Here is a 16,454-nt window from a genome sequence, read left to right on the forward strand (position 1 = left end):
TAAAATTTGCAACACAGAGGGCCACCAAAAAAAAAAAAGAAAACAAAGTAGGCTATTGGGAGGAGGTTTATTTTTTTTACACTTAGGCATTAGGCAAGGTTAAAGTAGTGAAGTGCTATCGCATGACAAGCAAGTGCGCCAAAATGTAAACTAGAACTTTACTTTGATGTGTTGATTGCTATTTTTTGAATAATCACTTTGTAAAAAGCTTGCTAGGTAGGTAACACTAATACTAATAATAATGCTAGCCCTAATGTTAATAACATAGCTAATAACATAGGAAGTGCTTTTACTAGAATGCATGCTAGCACTAAAAAACATAATTTAGTATTAGTACATTTTACCAGCCTACTTATCTTAAAGAAAACTAAAACAACGCATAGTTTTGGGTCACACTTTTATTTTTTCAGGCAACACTACAAATAGTAGTACATTATAGTATGTATAATAGTACATTATACTATTTATTCTATACATAATAGATAATATTTTATGTAAGAAGAAAAAAAAATACAAAGCAGAGAATATGCCCTGGCAAATATGAAAACCTTATTACAGGTGCAACATAGTGTAGGTCTCAATACAACTGGCCTAGGCCACTGCAGTTACCTAAATGCAATTGACACAAAGTAGGCAAATTGACTTGACCTTGGAGTAGGCATTAACCAATCTAAATTTAGCAAGAGCACCCACTCATTTCCTGTGCTATGGTGAAATTAAGAGCTGGAACAAGCGCACACAAGCACACACACGGTACATCAACACATAAAGCGCAAGGACAACAAAATAGAGGAAGTTGTTTTACATATTCATGCTTCTGTACTGTTCAACCAACCAAGAGAAACAAAAAAGCTACTCCTGACTCTTGGGTAATGCTGATGTACAGTATGAACAGTACAGTATGTCCTACCTCAGATATTTAACAAACCCACAGACCTCAGATTTATGACATCAGGCCCTGTGGGCATAAGGAAAAGACTAACAGCACACAGTTATAAAATACATTTGCCTGTCAAATGAACATGTGTCCAACATGAAATCATACATACAGAAGCTTCTCCATTAAGACAAAGCAACACTTTGTTTCATATGAGAGCCATTCTGGCGCCTTCACACCAGAAAATGCTTGTCTCTGCAAGTATAGCCAAACAAAGAGGTTTAAAAAGGGAGTTTCTTTTGAGTTAACATAACACGCAAGTAGCCCCAAGATTAATAGCCACCGGAGGGAAATTATGCCTTTGGTCTGCCCTGATAAACACACACTGCAATTACTCTGAAAGTTAATGGATGAAGTGGAGAAATTCATTAAGACCATCAAAGTAAACAGCAAAGGAATGGAACACAAGAATGTAAATGGTCAAATTTTCTGTTCGATTCCTGTTTCGAGTGAAGGGTTACCCCAGTGCTAGAATGGGAATTGGACTGGCTGAAATCTTTGATCAAGAGCAGCTTTGTTCAAACTAAAAACTGTGAGAGGAGAAAAAAAACCCCAAGCATTCTGTGTTTGAAGTTGCCAGGCAATCTCCCATTTGCATTCAACTAATCTATGGTAGTGACAATGATTTAAATGAAAATACAGTAAGCTAACTTCTAGAGATGGCACAGTTCCCACACCTGGTATCAGTAGAAAATTCTGGATCAGATAATAGATGGAAAATTAATTAATGACTCTGACCCAATCCTGTAACAAATTTAACCCAAAAAAGCACTCACATTGGTCATTACTCACTGAAGTTGCATATGATCAAATCTAATCATAAAATGATTAAAATTTTGGCAACAGTATTGTTATTCATTAATTTCATCGTTGACATATATGTCAGGTAGACTCACGTCAAGTAGAAGTGTGTGTAAATTTGAAAAAATGCCTAATTAGTAGTAAATAATCAAAATTATAAGTCAATAACAAATAGTATTATCAATAAAAATAATACTAATAACAGTTGGCAGTACCCATCCTGCTCCACCCCAAATGCCACCTATGAGAACAATCACTGGTTCATGAGCCAGCTAAATGCTTTTCTTTTATTGGCTCACTATTTAAACATTTGCATGGATTAGAGCATCTCTCATGTAAATTACATGTGAGGGCAAATTGGGGCGTGTCTGTTGCAAATGATATGGAAATACGGTACTCATGTGGGCTCCTGTTTCCACGCACTAAAGCTGATTCATCAATTGCACCCAAATCACCCTTTGTTTCATCGTTGTAGGACAGTTTCCTGAATCAGATGTGGAGTAGTTCATACATCATTCAGGACAGTCAAATCTGTGCTTGTTTCTACACAACTTTCATGAAATAATGTGTGATGTCGTGTATTGTGCTCAAGTGAAGAGCTTAAAAGTGCTTAAAAATAGCTGATTTTAAACTTCAGTGGTTTTACAGAAAAATATCAGATCGGTATCGAATGACAATCAAGGTTTCCATCACATATATACTCACAATATATATTATATAATATTGCATAATATATATTATTTACAAACATCGAATGACAATCAAGCTTACATTACATATATACACAATATTTGTTATATAATATTACACAATAGAATACATGATATTATTTGCATGTAAAATCATTTCCAGGACATGATTGGGTCTTATCTGCACTTGCAACTTCTCATCAGGAGACTGCAAGTTTGCGACGTGCTCAGGAAGTTACTGTGGTAGCAACAGGGTGTTGAGAAAGCCACAAGAAGCTTCTTCATTTACCCCTACTGTACGTTCACTGAAGTCCCATACAGCTGACACACTGTGCAAACTCAACATCATGAGTGCCGAAACATTTGCACCACAAGTAAGAGGAATCTATTTCTATACTTCTGTCATTCAAGCCGAGTGCTCATTAGCCATGCGAGTTTTTGTCAGTGTCCTTGCATTCGCCCAATACTTCTAGATCAACAGCTCTGTCAGGCAACTTCAGTCTCAGTTCTGTCACGGTAACAAGGGTCGATGACACACAAAATGCCAGTATACAGCACCGCAGCTCTTATCAATCAATTCAGCTTCACACAGAGACGTGATTCCAATTAAAGATAACAGCCAGGTGGTTCCATCACTCACGTTTTCACACAGCTTGTTTAAGATTAGCATGAAAAGTTAACAGGAAAGAAAACAGTTTTGAAAAATTAATTGCAAATCAGTACTGAAACAAATAGCTCTACACAGATGAATTTGAAAAAAATTCAGATGTAGCTAAGCACTGCGGAGGAAGAGTCTACCACATTTTTAAATGTGAACACTCTCAAGCTTGCTGTATCTCTCTCTTGCTTGCTCTTTCCTCTCCAACTCCACCACCACACAAACACGACCATATTATTATTCACCCAGCACCTCCAAATGTTAACACAAAAGCTGCGAAAACTCTAGGGTGAGGAGCTCACAACCCACCACACATTCATACTACACCCACACATGCACACACACAACCTTTACAACTGACATTTGATATCTCCTACCTGTAGCCCTCGTCTCCTCAGAATGCTGGACTCGTCCATGCTGGAGAGACACAGCTTGCTCACGCTTGCACACTCTCTCTCTCTCTCTCTCTCTCTCACCGTTCATGAGCCATGCTGCACTGCACTGTCTGCGCTACTGGCGCGCGGCTCCTCTGGGCACGCTCCATCTGATCTTAGCAGCTGCTAAACACTTACATCAGAACTTATCTGATTGGAGGGGGCCAGTCAGCTGACTCCGCCCCTCTTCTCTCTTCTGCTCTTTCCTCTCTCCTGGAAGTTCAGGACAATGTGAAAGCAAGTGTGCACACTTGCATGTGTATGCATGTATATACACACACACGCACACACACACGCACACACACACACACACACACACACACACACACACGACATATAAGTAAGAGGAATACGGGGGGGCAGCAGAGGGGAAATACAGAGTGAGGCAGCAGGAAAGTGAAAAAAGCTACAGAAAAAGAGAACAAAGAGACAAAGTAAACGAAGAGCAATCCATGAGTACCAATTAGGGCTGTCAGTACCAATTATTTGAATAACTGAGCAATGTACTTATTATTTTGATAAATAATGGGGTAATCAGTTTTTAAGAATAGACAAATAATAATAAAGGTCTTAAACAATAAATCATTCATAGTAGGGATCCAAATGAATAGATTTTTGCTCAGCACACAGAAATTGTCCATCAAAGCAATTTTATGATGTAAATAACATAAGACAGTAAGTGCACTTGCATTGTATTTGTATGCTGCTGTTACACTGCTGTCCGAAATGTAACAGCATAACTATCCATGACTCAATATGCCAAACAGCCAGTTGCCGCTTACTTTTACTGTAGCACTTTATTTAACTCACGTTATTTACAAAAGCAATTAAATAGGCAGATAATTAAAGGGCAAGTAAAAAGTACTGGAATTGTGGTAGTTTGTTTCATGTGTTAGTTTACTCCACAATTTGGATGAAAAGAAAAAAAAACAACAACAAATAAACAAAAGTGTAATATACTGCCCTATTCAAGCAGGAAAAGTTTTCCTGTAATTTTTACATATTTTGATGTTCTGAGTTGGAGAACATTATATATTGGCTTGATTTGAGTGACAGAGAAGACGGTACTTACGCTAGTTACGAATGTAGCGTTTATGCGAATAGTGGGTGACCTAGACAGGGCAGTATTTACCAAATGGATGTTTCTTTGTGTACACAGCACAGACCAAGAGGTCGTATACCCAATGAGCCATGTGACCCCTGCACGTAATATTACCGGTACTATATTGTACTGTGACTCACTGCAAACTTCCTTGGGGAACTTGATCTTCTTGCGCACTCAGAGTGACCAGGAACCCTGGAGGTCATCCACTACTCACACACTCACAGTTACATTCATAACTAGAGCTATACTTTGTATCTCCTGGTATTTACTGAGTGCATGACTTGATCCTATGCCGTCAAGAGGAGTGCATCAGACACATCCTGTGTGACGTGGCACAGGACAGCCAGTGTCCAGTAGCAGGTGCCTCAATGTCACATTTGCAGCACTGAAGAAACAGGGGGTTGACCGATAATGTGTGCTTTGTTGTGGCCACAGCGAGCAAAAATGTGGTTTTCAGTGACAGCCACTTCAGAGCAGTTCTTGCGTGAAGGGTTCGAAAGGAGCACCACATATGCAGTCCAGTACAACAAGAAGGCCACAGTCAGCTTGCAGGAGTCCAGAAATGTTCGGAGAAAATACTCCAAGGCGAGTTTCACCATTTGCAGCTCGAGGTGGTTGATATGTGACTTTGTGACGTTCGCTGACCACTTGTCCTGAATCCACCTGTGCCACCATACCGAATCCCATCCGGTGGTGGATGCATCTGTTGTCGCTATCCCTCTGCATGCTGGCAGCAGACCCATCATCGTCCTGGACATGCGGAATTGTAAGGACCAGCATGGTCTGAGAGATATCAGCCACACCCGGAAGCGTCTCGAATAGAGCTTCTCCAATGCAATGACCTGTGTTGCAGCCAAGAGGAGACCTTAAAGCCATAGTAGTATTAAGTACCCACACCCTTGCTGCCCACCTCAAGCGGCCAACAGGAAGCATAGGTTTGGTCCATGGGCAGTGAGGCCTCCATCGTTTTGGAGTTCAGCACTACGCTGATACACTGTGCCATCTGCAACAGGGACAGTTTGCTCTTTTTCAAGTTCGCAGGTTGGTCCAGTCCAAGACCATGGTTCAACAGCCTCAATACTTAAGAAACTCATGGTCCATAGTATATGGTAGCATTTATTCTGACACGTCAGAATAAATACATGAAGTTACTACTATCACTCATTTGACAGAAGTTAAAAAGAGCCGGAATGTTTACATCTGGCAGCGGATGAAAATTACTGACATGGTGGAATCGGATGGCGCAAAAATAAAAAATAACATAAAACTTACATTACCTCATCTCCTCATGTAAAACTAATCCCATATGAACAGGGATTATGTGTATTCTTAATAACTCCTCCAATCTTTTGTTTTTACTTCCTTAGATGATTAATAGTCACAGGCCTAGAACTATTTCAGTTTGGGGAGAGGGGTGAGATACGGGGGCCAGGGATTGACTTCCCCCTGAGCAGGCATGGTTTTTGTCATCTGAAGTGACCGCTTAAAGTGTGTTGGGTGAGTGGAAGGGGGAGGGACGAAGAAAAGACAGGAAATCCTGTCCTGCATTGTTCTGCCACTGTGAGACAATGCAGCTGGCATCCTGTCCATGCAGCCACCTTCTGTCAATAGAGCTAGTGAGGTGCGCTCGGGCTGTATTGAGCCCGTGGCTGTTTGTCCTGCTCTGGGCCCCACAGATAAGGGCTTGAAGTGTGAAGGTCAGGAGGCGAGGAAAAAGAAAGAGAGAGAGAGAGAGAGAGAGAGAGAGAGAGAGAGAGAAACAGAGAGACTAGCCATGACCAAGCAAAGCAGAAGCATACAGATGGACGCATGAAGGGCAAACAATGCAAACACATGGACGGACGGGTGACCTGTAACAGCTGGACCTACACATGTTTTCCTTAGTATTATTAAGTTGCACAGCTTAAGGGGAACAGGGTTTCCTTTTATTGAGCGCAAACAAAGTCAGATGGGGCCATATGCTATACTATGCCAAGAATGTCACCGTACGGCAGAAACTTCGGAAATGTCAATGCAAATGCATGGAGGATAACATTACTAATTTAAGTGGATAAACTCCATTTATCCTGGCCAACGAAATCAAGTCAGATATTAACTACAATGAATATGACTACAGAACTCTGAGGCTGTGTTGTAATTTTGTAATTCACCGTTAGAATCTGGCCAAAGCCATTTTTGTCGATGGGGTTTTGAAAATCGCTCGCCAAAGTTGTAAAGCCTGTATGTTTATGCACATTTTCATATGTACATTTTTCACTACATACATGCTATAGGTAATGCTGGGTGCAGACGTGTTGCTAAACACAAGCTAACGCAACCTAACGCAACCTAACACTTTTGCACATTTACTTTAAAGGCTGCAAGCTTACTAGCACAAAAGAAATGCTTTTTTTAAAAGTGGTAGTTAAGTAAATTTGAGCAGCTGGTGTTAAATAATAATGTTGAAGTACAGCCCATGGAACGTAGTCACATCGATTAACTGTGTGTGGTAGTTTGCTATGTAGCATGTATCTAGCTATGTTACAATTTCAACTATTTCACAACCTATAATTCAAAGGAATGACTGACATTCAGGGGGGAATGTACAGCCCCCCTCTGTTTAGCATCGGGTGCAATGGGGTGATTTTCCTACAAAAATTTATATACAATAGATGACCAAGCACCAGAGTGCCTACAGAAAACAAAAATAAAGCACAAAACAAAGAATTACCCGCAGAACAAACATTACCCATGGTAATTGGGTTTGACTGCATGGAGTGCGGCAACTGTATGACTGACACTTCTTTGAGGTAGTGACCACCAGATTGTTCACTAGCCCCATTCTGCACTCAAACTGGAATTATTTGCATGTAGAAAAATAAGAAAGCGATTGCCATCATGCCAATCCCATCCACCAATTTCACAGTCTACTTGAGTTCTGGCTTTTCTTTATTCACCTTCTCTCTCTCTCGCTCTCTCTCTCTCTCTCTCATTTCTAATATACATGCACCTATCCCCAACATTCTCTCTCTCACACACTCTCCCCCCTTTCAATTTGCTAGGACTACCATGTGAATATTAAGTGGATCCCCCATCCATTCCCCCTGTCTCGCCAGCCAGACTTGAATGATCCTGATTATCAAGAAAAAGAAAAAAGTGACAGGTACCTAAAGCACACTCACAAGAGCCAAGAGCATTTTTTTTTTTAATTTTGTGTAGGTTTTATGTAACCCCTTACTTATTTGAATGGATAGGAGGAGGTCTAAACTGAGGCCTGGCGGGGATTAAAAAAAATAAAAAAAGGGCTACAAATTCTGAAAACTGAGAATATAAACTTATTTTTAAGGTTAGTGTATTAATTTAAACCTTTAACCTGAGACACGCATACTGGATTTATTATGTCCCCTCTGTGTGTTCAGAGAATTGTGGAAGATTATCCTGCTGAGAATTAAACCACTCTGTTCCACTGAAGTGACTAGTCTCAAATGAGTGAGCACGGCACATGAAGGCTAAATGGAACAATTAGAACATTGTGTGTTGAAGCTGAGGCAGGGGGACAACAGGGGCGCAGAGGCATGAGGTAGAAAACTCACGGGCGATATGTCATTTGTCTCATTTGGCGGCAGGAACGCTCCCTGTGGTGAAGTATGAATGTGAAAACGCAGAGGAGGCTGCCTCTCATACTGGAGAAATATATTCAAAGAGTTGAAAACTCAACAACAAACCTCGAGTAGCCTTTGGAAAACAGAATTGTATGGAAATGGCTTCACTGACAAAAGTGGTGGCTTGTGCCGTCATCACGTCTTTCCTCTAGACCTGCAGGAAACACATTTGGCCGGAAAACTGTCAGACATGGCCAGAGTATGTGTCCGGTCGCCAGAGCAGGCTAAACAACTGGTGACAGAGAGTTGAAAGAGATGAAGGGATGGGCCAGACTGGGTCGAGCAACAGTCACTGTACTGTAAAGGGTAGGGCCTTGAAATGATATGTGGGGGTCTACCAGATGGAAAGAAAGTGAAAGAGATAGGAATGGAGGGAGGGAGAGAGAGAGAGAAAGAGAGAGAGAGAAGAGAGAGAGAGAGAGAGAGAGAGAGAGAGAGAGAGAGGGAGAGAGAGAGGAGGAGGAAGAGAAGAGAGAGAGACCAAGAGAAAGAGAGGATTTTTTTCTTTACCTTTTATTATATTGATAATTGCTGCAATGCTTTGACAATACAACATTTTGTCATTGTCAATAAAACAAACTTGAACTTGAGAGAGAGGGAGAGAGAGAGGGAGAGAGGGAGAGAGAGAGAGAGAGAGAGAGAGAGAGAGAGAGAAGATAGAGTTGAGAGGAGAAAAGAGCTTGGGGCAGCAGAGAGGGCCTGTGGTGAGGGTTGATTGAGTGACCTGTGGGGTCGAGCTGTGGCTTCAGCTCATCAGAGGTGAGCTCAAGGCCTGCAGAGCACAAACACACAGACACACACAGCTGATACTCTTACAGTGGAGCAGCATATCTGACCAGACCTGCTACCACTCTACCTTTACCATCACACCAAACACCACTCAGAGAATCTCACCGTCTATAACCAAACAGAAAATAAGCCAATATCTCAGCATGTGAAATGCACACTATGTCCAGCAAAATTACTGCACCAAAATTTGCAGTTTTTGCATGTCTCAATTTTCCATGCTGAAAATAAAAACAGTGTCATGCTTCACCAGATGTTAACATATCTGAAAACCATTTTTGAAAAGAGACTGGTTAGGCAAGGGTTCAGCGCCTCCGAGTGCTCCCACTTCATCAGAGTGACAGCTCCTATTTAACTCCTATATATATATACACACACACACACACACACACACACACACACACACATACATACTTCTGACTTTATATGATTTATGTTATGCCAGTTCAGCCCATTAAAAGAGCAAATGTTTATATTGCAAATTTGGCTAATAAAAAGTAAATTTTTGTGAAGTCAAGCACAAAAGGTTGGACTCTCTTAGATTTGCCATTTGGACCCAGTAAGTTCTTAAAGGGGTTATATTAATAAAAAAAATACTTTTTTATTGAGTTTGAAATAGTAGCAGGTTGAAAACACTGTTATAATAAAACACATACATAGAAATTTCACATTAATTAACCATTTGCAAATTGACGCACACCTCTCAGTCAATCAAAAATGTCTCTAAATGCTATGCTCTAGTTCCTCTGTCACACAAAGGAAAACTTAGGCAGAACTCCTCAGAACAAGCCTACTTTGTCAGTTCTTGAAAATATATCTTGTAAAGCCAGTTTATTACTGAATAATAAAATGTTTTCATATTCCTTTTTTTGTTTCTTATTTGCCTTTTTACTACTGAATGTTTAGTCTCTTAGCACAAGTGCTATGGATTGTGCCAGATGACTTGAGCTAAATGTTTGATGGATACAGCAACAGCAACCAAAGGAGGCAAACAGAATTGCTTTTGTGAAAATTAAAACAACATATTTACATCTATCCACCTATTTAGCACATGGCACCTAAGCCCCTCCAACTCATGTTGATGATATTCACACAAAAAGTAGTCCAGGCTGAAATACATCTCATAAGTCACAATTCAATAAAGCCAATCAGAATATCATAAATGGACCTCAGGGAACAAATAAAATACAAGAAAAATGTATGACTTAGCCCATCATAGATAACCAAAAAAAGAGTAGAGAAAGTTATCACCTTCTCCAGTAAGATAATCTTAAAACTAATGTTTTCTAGATCCTGAGCCAATATCAGTCATTTTACCATTATCGCTTTGGAACCTCTGTTTGGTTCAGGAACAAAAAGTCCCACCAGTCCCCCATGGTGGTCATGCTGAGGAATCCACTTTAAGGGGAAGAGTTCATACTGCTATCAGTGAAGGACATCTCCAAGCACCATAATGAAGGAGGGCTCCAGGCCACAATCCCAAACATAAGGATTATGACTTCTTATCTCCATATCAGCCCAGGGGAGACTGTATTGATTTCCTGCCAAAGCTAATCACACTCAAGAGGAATGAGCCAGCTGGGTCAGGTGCTGTAGAAGTTCTTTTTTATTCTGAACCCAGATCAGTTTGAAAGTTCCTCTGGTTGGGATTTGTGATGGTGGGGAAACTGATCCTGCATCAGAGCGAAAGGTCACAGGAATCTTCTCCCTGTAGTTTGTTACACTCGCTTCAGGGAATGACATCACAGTCAGGGGATAGAAAAGGACAAAGGGGCTTTGAGGAGAAGCCTGAGAGCATGGCTGGTTTGCTATGAGAGGTTTAACTGTGAGGAGACAGAAGATGTGTGTCTGTGAAATGTTCTGAAGATTTTGACCATTTGCCTCACGGCTCACAGCGTGGTATAGAAAATGAACTGACCTCAGGTCTGGAAATGTGATGTGTTTGTAAGTGCACAAAGAGAAACTAGTGAACGGACATGCAAAAAAAATCGAATAAAACAGATCTTTAATTTGGCCTGAATTTTTTGTCTGAGTTGGACTCAACTGGCAGCCCCAGTCAGACCAAAGCCTAGCAAAATTCAGTCTAAACCCAACCCAAATCCAACCTGAAACTGACCATCATTAACTGGACACTGAATAAAGCTCCACATTCTGAAGAATAGCGCCAGCTGTAGCTTTGTAGCAACACTGACAGCTACAATCAGATCAATGATGAACAAAATTAAAAATGAATAGTCTAATTTTTAGCTACACAAAGGGAACAGTTAGACGTAGTTGACTAAACATTGTTAAACGCTCAAAATGTACCATTCACTCCCCAGTCCATGCAGTCCATATATCGAAAGTATGCCATTTTGAATTCACTGCTTTTGTAATGTTTGAAAAAAAAGGATTTATTTATTCAGCCTACCGCAGTTTAGGCCCACAAATTACCACTGAAGTTACAAGGACTATATCAGCCTGGCCTGCTTTTTTAAAAGAGGAACAATACTGGGTATCACATAAACCTATTCACATATATCAGTTTCAAAACCACAGTAACAAAAAACAGCCTGTTTAAGGGATGAAAAAGGTTGGGAAATGGCTATGTAAAAAATACATATTATGGCCGTTTGGTACATCTTAACATAAAACATAACAAAAATTTGTAGTGAAAATCAGTAGCGAGGTAAGGAGACCATACCATTAAGACAGAGCAGCAATGTTAAGGTATTTGGCTGAAACATCACTAGCGAGAACAAATGAGTAGTTTTTCCAGTGCAGCCACATATATCACAACTTAAAGGTAATGGAAAGGTACATGTACTATTAATGATCTTGTGTAAAGGGCTACTAAGCGGTGAGAAAAATAAAGCTGGAGTAAATGCAGGGTAAAATCTGTGAAACATGGGAGAAAGGCTGTGAGAAGCCTGTTTTCACACCTAACTCTTTTGCTAAAATTCAAACCAGAGTTTGGTTTTGTGATACTGTATGTTTTTCACACCGCAATGGCTAAAATTAAGCATGTTAGTGCTTGTTTATTGCTCAGACGTTTGCAGGGATTTAAGTGCTCTGTTAATCTCACATTTGCCACCATTTAAAATGCCGCTTCGCATGAAAACAGAGACGCTTAATGTCTATGTGAGCCACAGTCAAAGCAATTAATAACCCCCTACTTGATATCTGCTTCTTTATGTGGGGTTTGTCAATTTTAATGTAACTAATCAGGTCGCTGATGCAATACATACTGCAATCCATGTGCCATTAATCAAACATATTGTTTCGTTACTGAAAAATGACATCTGGACCAGATATCAACACTGGGGTCCCATGGTTTTAGACAATATTCTACAACAAAAGCAGAAATAAAAGTTATGATGTCATCACAAAAGTATTCAGCTTGCTTAGAGCTTGCCGCAAAGCCATGTATGAAAACCATTTTATAATACAAAGTCTGTCATAAGCTAAACTGTTAGGCCTGAATGAACACCATTCCCTTTCAACAAAAAGAACGCCACAAATACTGAACAACAAACTTTACTCAGATACTGTAAGCAGTTGTAATTTGTTACTCTGACTTTACTGTAGCAACCAGGAAATGGTCACAGCTGCCGTAAAGTTGACCAGGTTCTGCCAAGTGCCTAGTGAGTGAAGTGCTCAGCTAACACTTGCGCCAGAAAAGAACCAGCAGTGTTCATGTGAAAGGGCCAAGTGTGTTGCTCCACACTGCCATAGCTGCATTTTCTGAGGCAAATTAATGCCATTAAAAGAAACATTTTTTAAAGGAACCTCTGCCCCACATTCACAATACTCCTCATAGACTAGTTAATGGTGGCAGAAGATCGTGAGTCCCTGCCACATCATAACAAAAGCTTAGCCCTGACAGCAGCTGCAGGTAAAACTAGTGTAAACTAGTTCCTAAAAAGGAGAACAGTATTTCTATTATATTACACAAGGAAATAATTTCCAAAGCAAGGCCACCAACATGGTCTCCTGGGAAAATGTGATTTGATGGAGCAGGGCAGAATGGTTCCGAGTTCAGCAACTTCAGTGAGGTCGTGGTTCATGGGTGATTATGTAAACGGATGTCATGTGAACCCCTCGGGTCACAGCAGGGGTAAGGCTATGCATTCATGCATGAAATCCTATCAATAATCTCGTTTAAGAACCATCTCGGCTATGTGTAACAAATTCTCCATAGCAGGTGGTCTTTTTTTTGGTGACCTGTGTCGTGTCACAGGCGGTGCGCACATTGAACATTTGTGAAGCTTTGTGAAATCTACATCCCTCTAAATTTCTTGTTCGAATTTTGATAAATAAATCTTGTATTGTTCAACATGAAGCCTATTTAATTTCGTTTGCCTAGGACATGTAGTTACTCAGATATTCACATCTCAAATTATGTCAATTTTTTTGGGACACCCTGTATTTACCTAGCACTACGATGGGTATACTTTACATTTAATATCTAGAACTTAAAGTGTAAGAATTTCAACAATTCCTTAAAACCAGAGGCATCTCTAATAACAGCACTTGCTAAACCTGTCCTTTGCTGTAGCCTACCATGCACATAATGTGGGAACACAGCCCAGTCTAACAACAACAATAGTCTACAGTAACATTAGTCTGCAGGCTTATCATATTTAGCCATATATACATCAAGCTTTAGCCACATTATCATAACAAGAAATGCTTACTAGCTGTTAAAGTAAGATTTATTAAATCTACAGAAAAAAACTACAAAATCATACTACAAAAGAACAGCAGTGCTAGAAGTTGCCAGGCACCAATGTGTGCCATGGTGTTGTGTGCACCTTCATTGAAAACAATAATTAAAAATTTTTGCACAGCAGCATGTGGCATCCTCAATAATAAGCAATAAGTGATGTTAAAAATGGTCACGTAAAAAATAAATTATGTTTTCAGAACATAAGTGCTCACAAAAACCATAAGCAGACCTCGAGGAAACACATACAGTAAATGCCTAATTTAAAGCATGCAGTTTCACTTTGTTTAGTATGTATTTAATTTATCTGGAAGACATATTAGATCAGAGTTCCTCTGTGACAGGGTTCCCAGCAGTGTATTCTCTTTTATCCCAGCAATCTTTTAAAACACATACAGTGGACGTCTCAGAGTTTCAAAAGTCCAGCAAGAGATCCTGTGTCCCTTAGCAACCTGAGGCATTCAAACAGATAGAGATAAGCTTCCTCAGTGTGTGTGTGTGTGCATGCATGTGCGAGTGTGTGTGTAAAACGTGCATAATATCTTTCCAAGGTCACAAATAAATCATTGCTTTAGTCCACAGGCAAACGTTTTCTCTAAACACCACTAACATTCCCAAGACACGCTCTCCCCTCTTTGTTTTCCAGGGGTACGCCCAAAAGGGAAGGGCTGGGATGAGGGAGCATTAGCAATTCAATGGGAGTAAACCCAAAGCTGGATGGCCTAGTGAACCAGCATTGATTTTCACTGAGGCTGGTTTAGATGCAGGGGCATGTTAACGGATAGATAAAGCTAAACACTGCTCTCAGCGGCAAGACTGGCACCAAAACATGCACATATACATAGAAAGAAAGAAAGAAAGAAAGAAAGAAAGAAGAAGAGAGAGAGAGAGAGAGAGAGAGAGAGAGAGAGAGAGAGAGAATAAAGAGAAGTAGAAGCAGAAGAACACAGAGACATTTTTATACTTAGCAGGTGAATAAAACCTTTGGAACAAAATTAAACTGTACAGAGAGGGATGGAGAGAGGGATGGAGAGGGAGAGGGACAGGGAGAGAGACAGGGAGAGGGAGAGAAAAAGAAAGAGAAAGAGAGAGAGAAAGAAAGAGAGACATTTTATTACTTATGCCAATAAAGCCTTTTGAAATTAATTAAACTAAACTGAAAGAGAGAGAGAGAGAGAGACAGAGTGAGACAGAGACAGAGAGAGAGAGAGAGAGAGAGAGAGAGAGAGCGAGAGAGGCCAATGAAAAAAGCATGATAAACTGACAATGAGAGAGCACAAAAGAGAGTGAGAACAGGAGAGAAAGAGTATGAGGGAGAGAAAAAAGTGCAAAGGAGTAAGAGAGAAAGAGAACAAGAGAGCAAGAGGACAACAGTGAGACAGAGAAGGAGAGCGAGCAAATAAGTAACAGAGTGAACGAGAATGTGGAGAATCTCAGGCGATCAGGCTGGCTCAGAGGAAAGCACAGCGGATATAGCCGCTGGACAACATTAATGTTTGTATTGCTCTGACCCTGATGCTGCTGATCATTCATTTTAGCCAGGAGCCCATATAAGACCTGGCCACAGCTGCTGAGAGCAAAATAAGATGTGGCAGGAGCTGGAGACCTCATAGCAGGCTGCTGACCACTCAGGAGGGAGCTGGCATTAAGCATCTTGGATGTTTCTTTTAGTTCCAGCCCGTGTAATTTACTCATGTAACACCATTCACACAATATCTTGCATGCACTACACTAAAGATTGAAAGGTTTGCAGATATTTCTTCCGAAATAAAGGGTATTAAGTTGGAGCCTTCCCTTTCTATCCTTTTAGGAAGGCTTTACACTAGATGTTGGAACACTGCTGCATTAGTGAGGTCAGGCACTGATGTTGTGTGATTAGTTCTGGATCACAAATGCCACTCCAACTCATCTCAAAGGTATTGGATAGAGCTCCATTACTCCAGAGAACACTGTTCTACTGCTCCACAGCCCAATGCTGGGGGGCTTTATACTCCGCAAGCTGACGCATCCCCTTCTACTGGCAATGCTTTTCTAAGGAGATCATTATTAAGCAATTGAACACTTGTGTCAGCAATGGGTGCATCTTAAATGGCCCATATCACAGAACCTAAATTACTGAACTACAGAACTTTCCATTTTTTTATTACAAGAGCTGAAAACAGTATGTAAACACTGGTAAAGTTTTCTCAGTACATATAGTTCAAACATGAAAACTAAGCTGCAATGGCAGCTTGTTTTGATTTACGTGTTTTTGTGATGTCACAAAAAACATTTATTTCAGATATTTCCACCTACAGCAGTTTAGCACTGCCCATTAATCCTGAAGTTATAAGGTGTATTTCAGCCTGGACTGCTTTTTGAATGAGGCCGAATGCAGGCAGCCAAACAGAACATAGCTCATTTACATAGATCTTAGACTTAAAGACGTAAACAGCTTGTTTATTTCTCAATAACAGAGAAGTTAGAAAATTGTCATTTTCGTTACATAAAACCACACAGATGTGCAGTTTCCATGAGGAGATCTTAGTATCTTATAATAGTTTTTAGATAAATTATAAATAAATTATTATTGAATTCACTAATTAGAATGAGTGTCTGGATACTCTTGGATATATCATGTAATTATTGTGTTAACCATAAACACAAACTGACCACAGTTAGTATTTTCATATTGGTTCCAAGGCTCTAGCAAAATCAT

At 40.2% G+C, this 16,454-nt stretch overlaps 1 protein-coding gene across 8 annotated transcripts in view; it reads right to left on the reverse strand.

Moving 5' to 3' along the window:
* mast4 (microtubule associated serine/threonine kinase family member 4) overlaps positions 1-16,454 on the reverse strand; it is a 144,356-nt gene that overhangs the window by 84,907 nt on the left and 42,995 nt on the right. Inside the window, exon 1 of one of the 8 annotated variants that reach the window (XM_036580238.1) lies at positions 3,463-4,877. The exons of 6 other annotated variants lie outside the window; for them this stretch is intronic. In XM_036580238.1, the coding sequence (XP_036436131.1) occupies positions 3,463-3,501 (39 nt within the window). In that variant the 5' untranslated portion in view covers positions 3,502-4,877. Of the gene's footprint in view, positions 1-3,446; positions 4,878-16,454 lie in introns of those variants that run through there. One more of the 8 variants, XM_036580240.1, reaches the window with a different exon arrangement.

This window comes from Colossoma macropomum, unplaced genomic scaffold (assembly GCF_904425465.1).
Source record: "Colossoma macropomum unplaced genomic scaffold, Colossoma_macropomum, whole genome shotgun sequence".
In the NCBI taxonomy this organism is placed as follows: domain Eukaryota; kingdom Metazoa; phylum Chordata; class Actinopteri; order Characiformes; family Serrasalmidae; genus Colossoma; species Colossoma macropomum.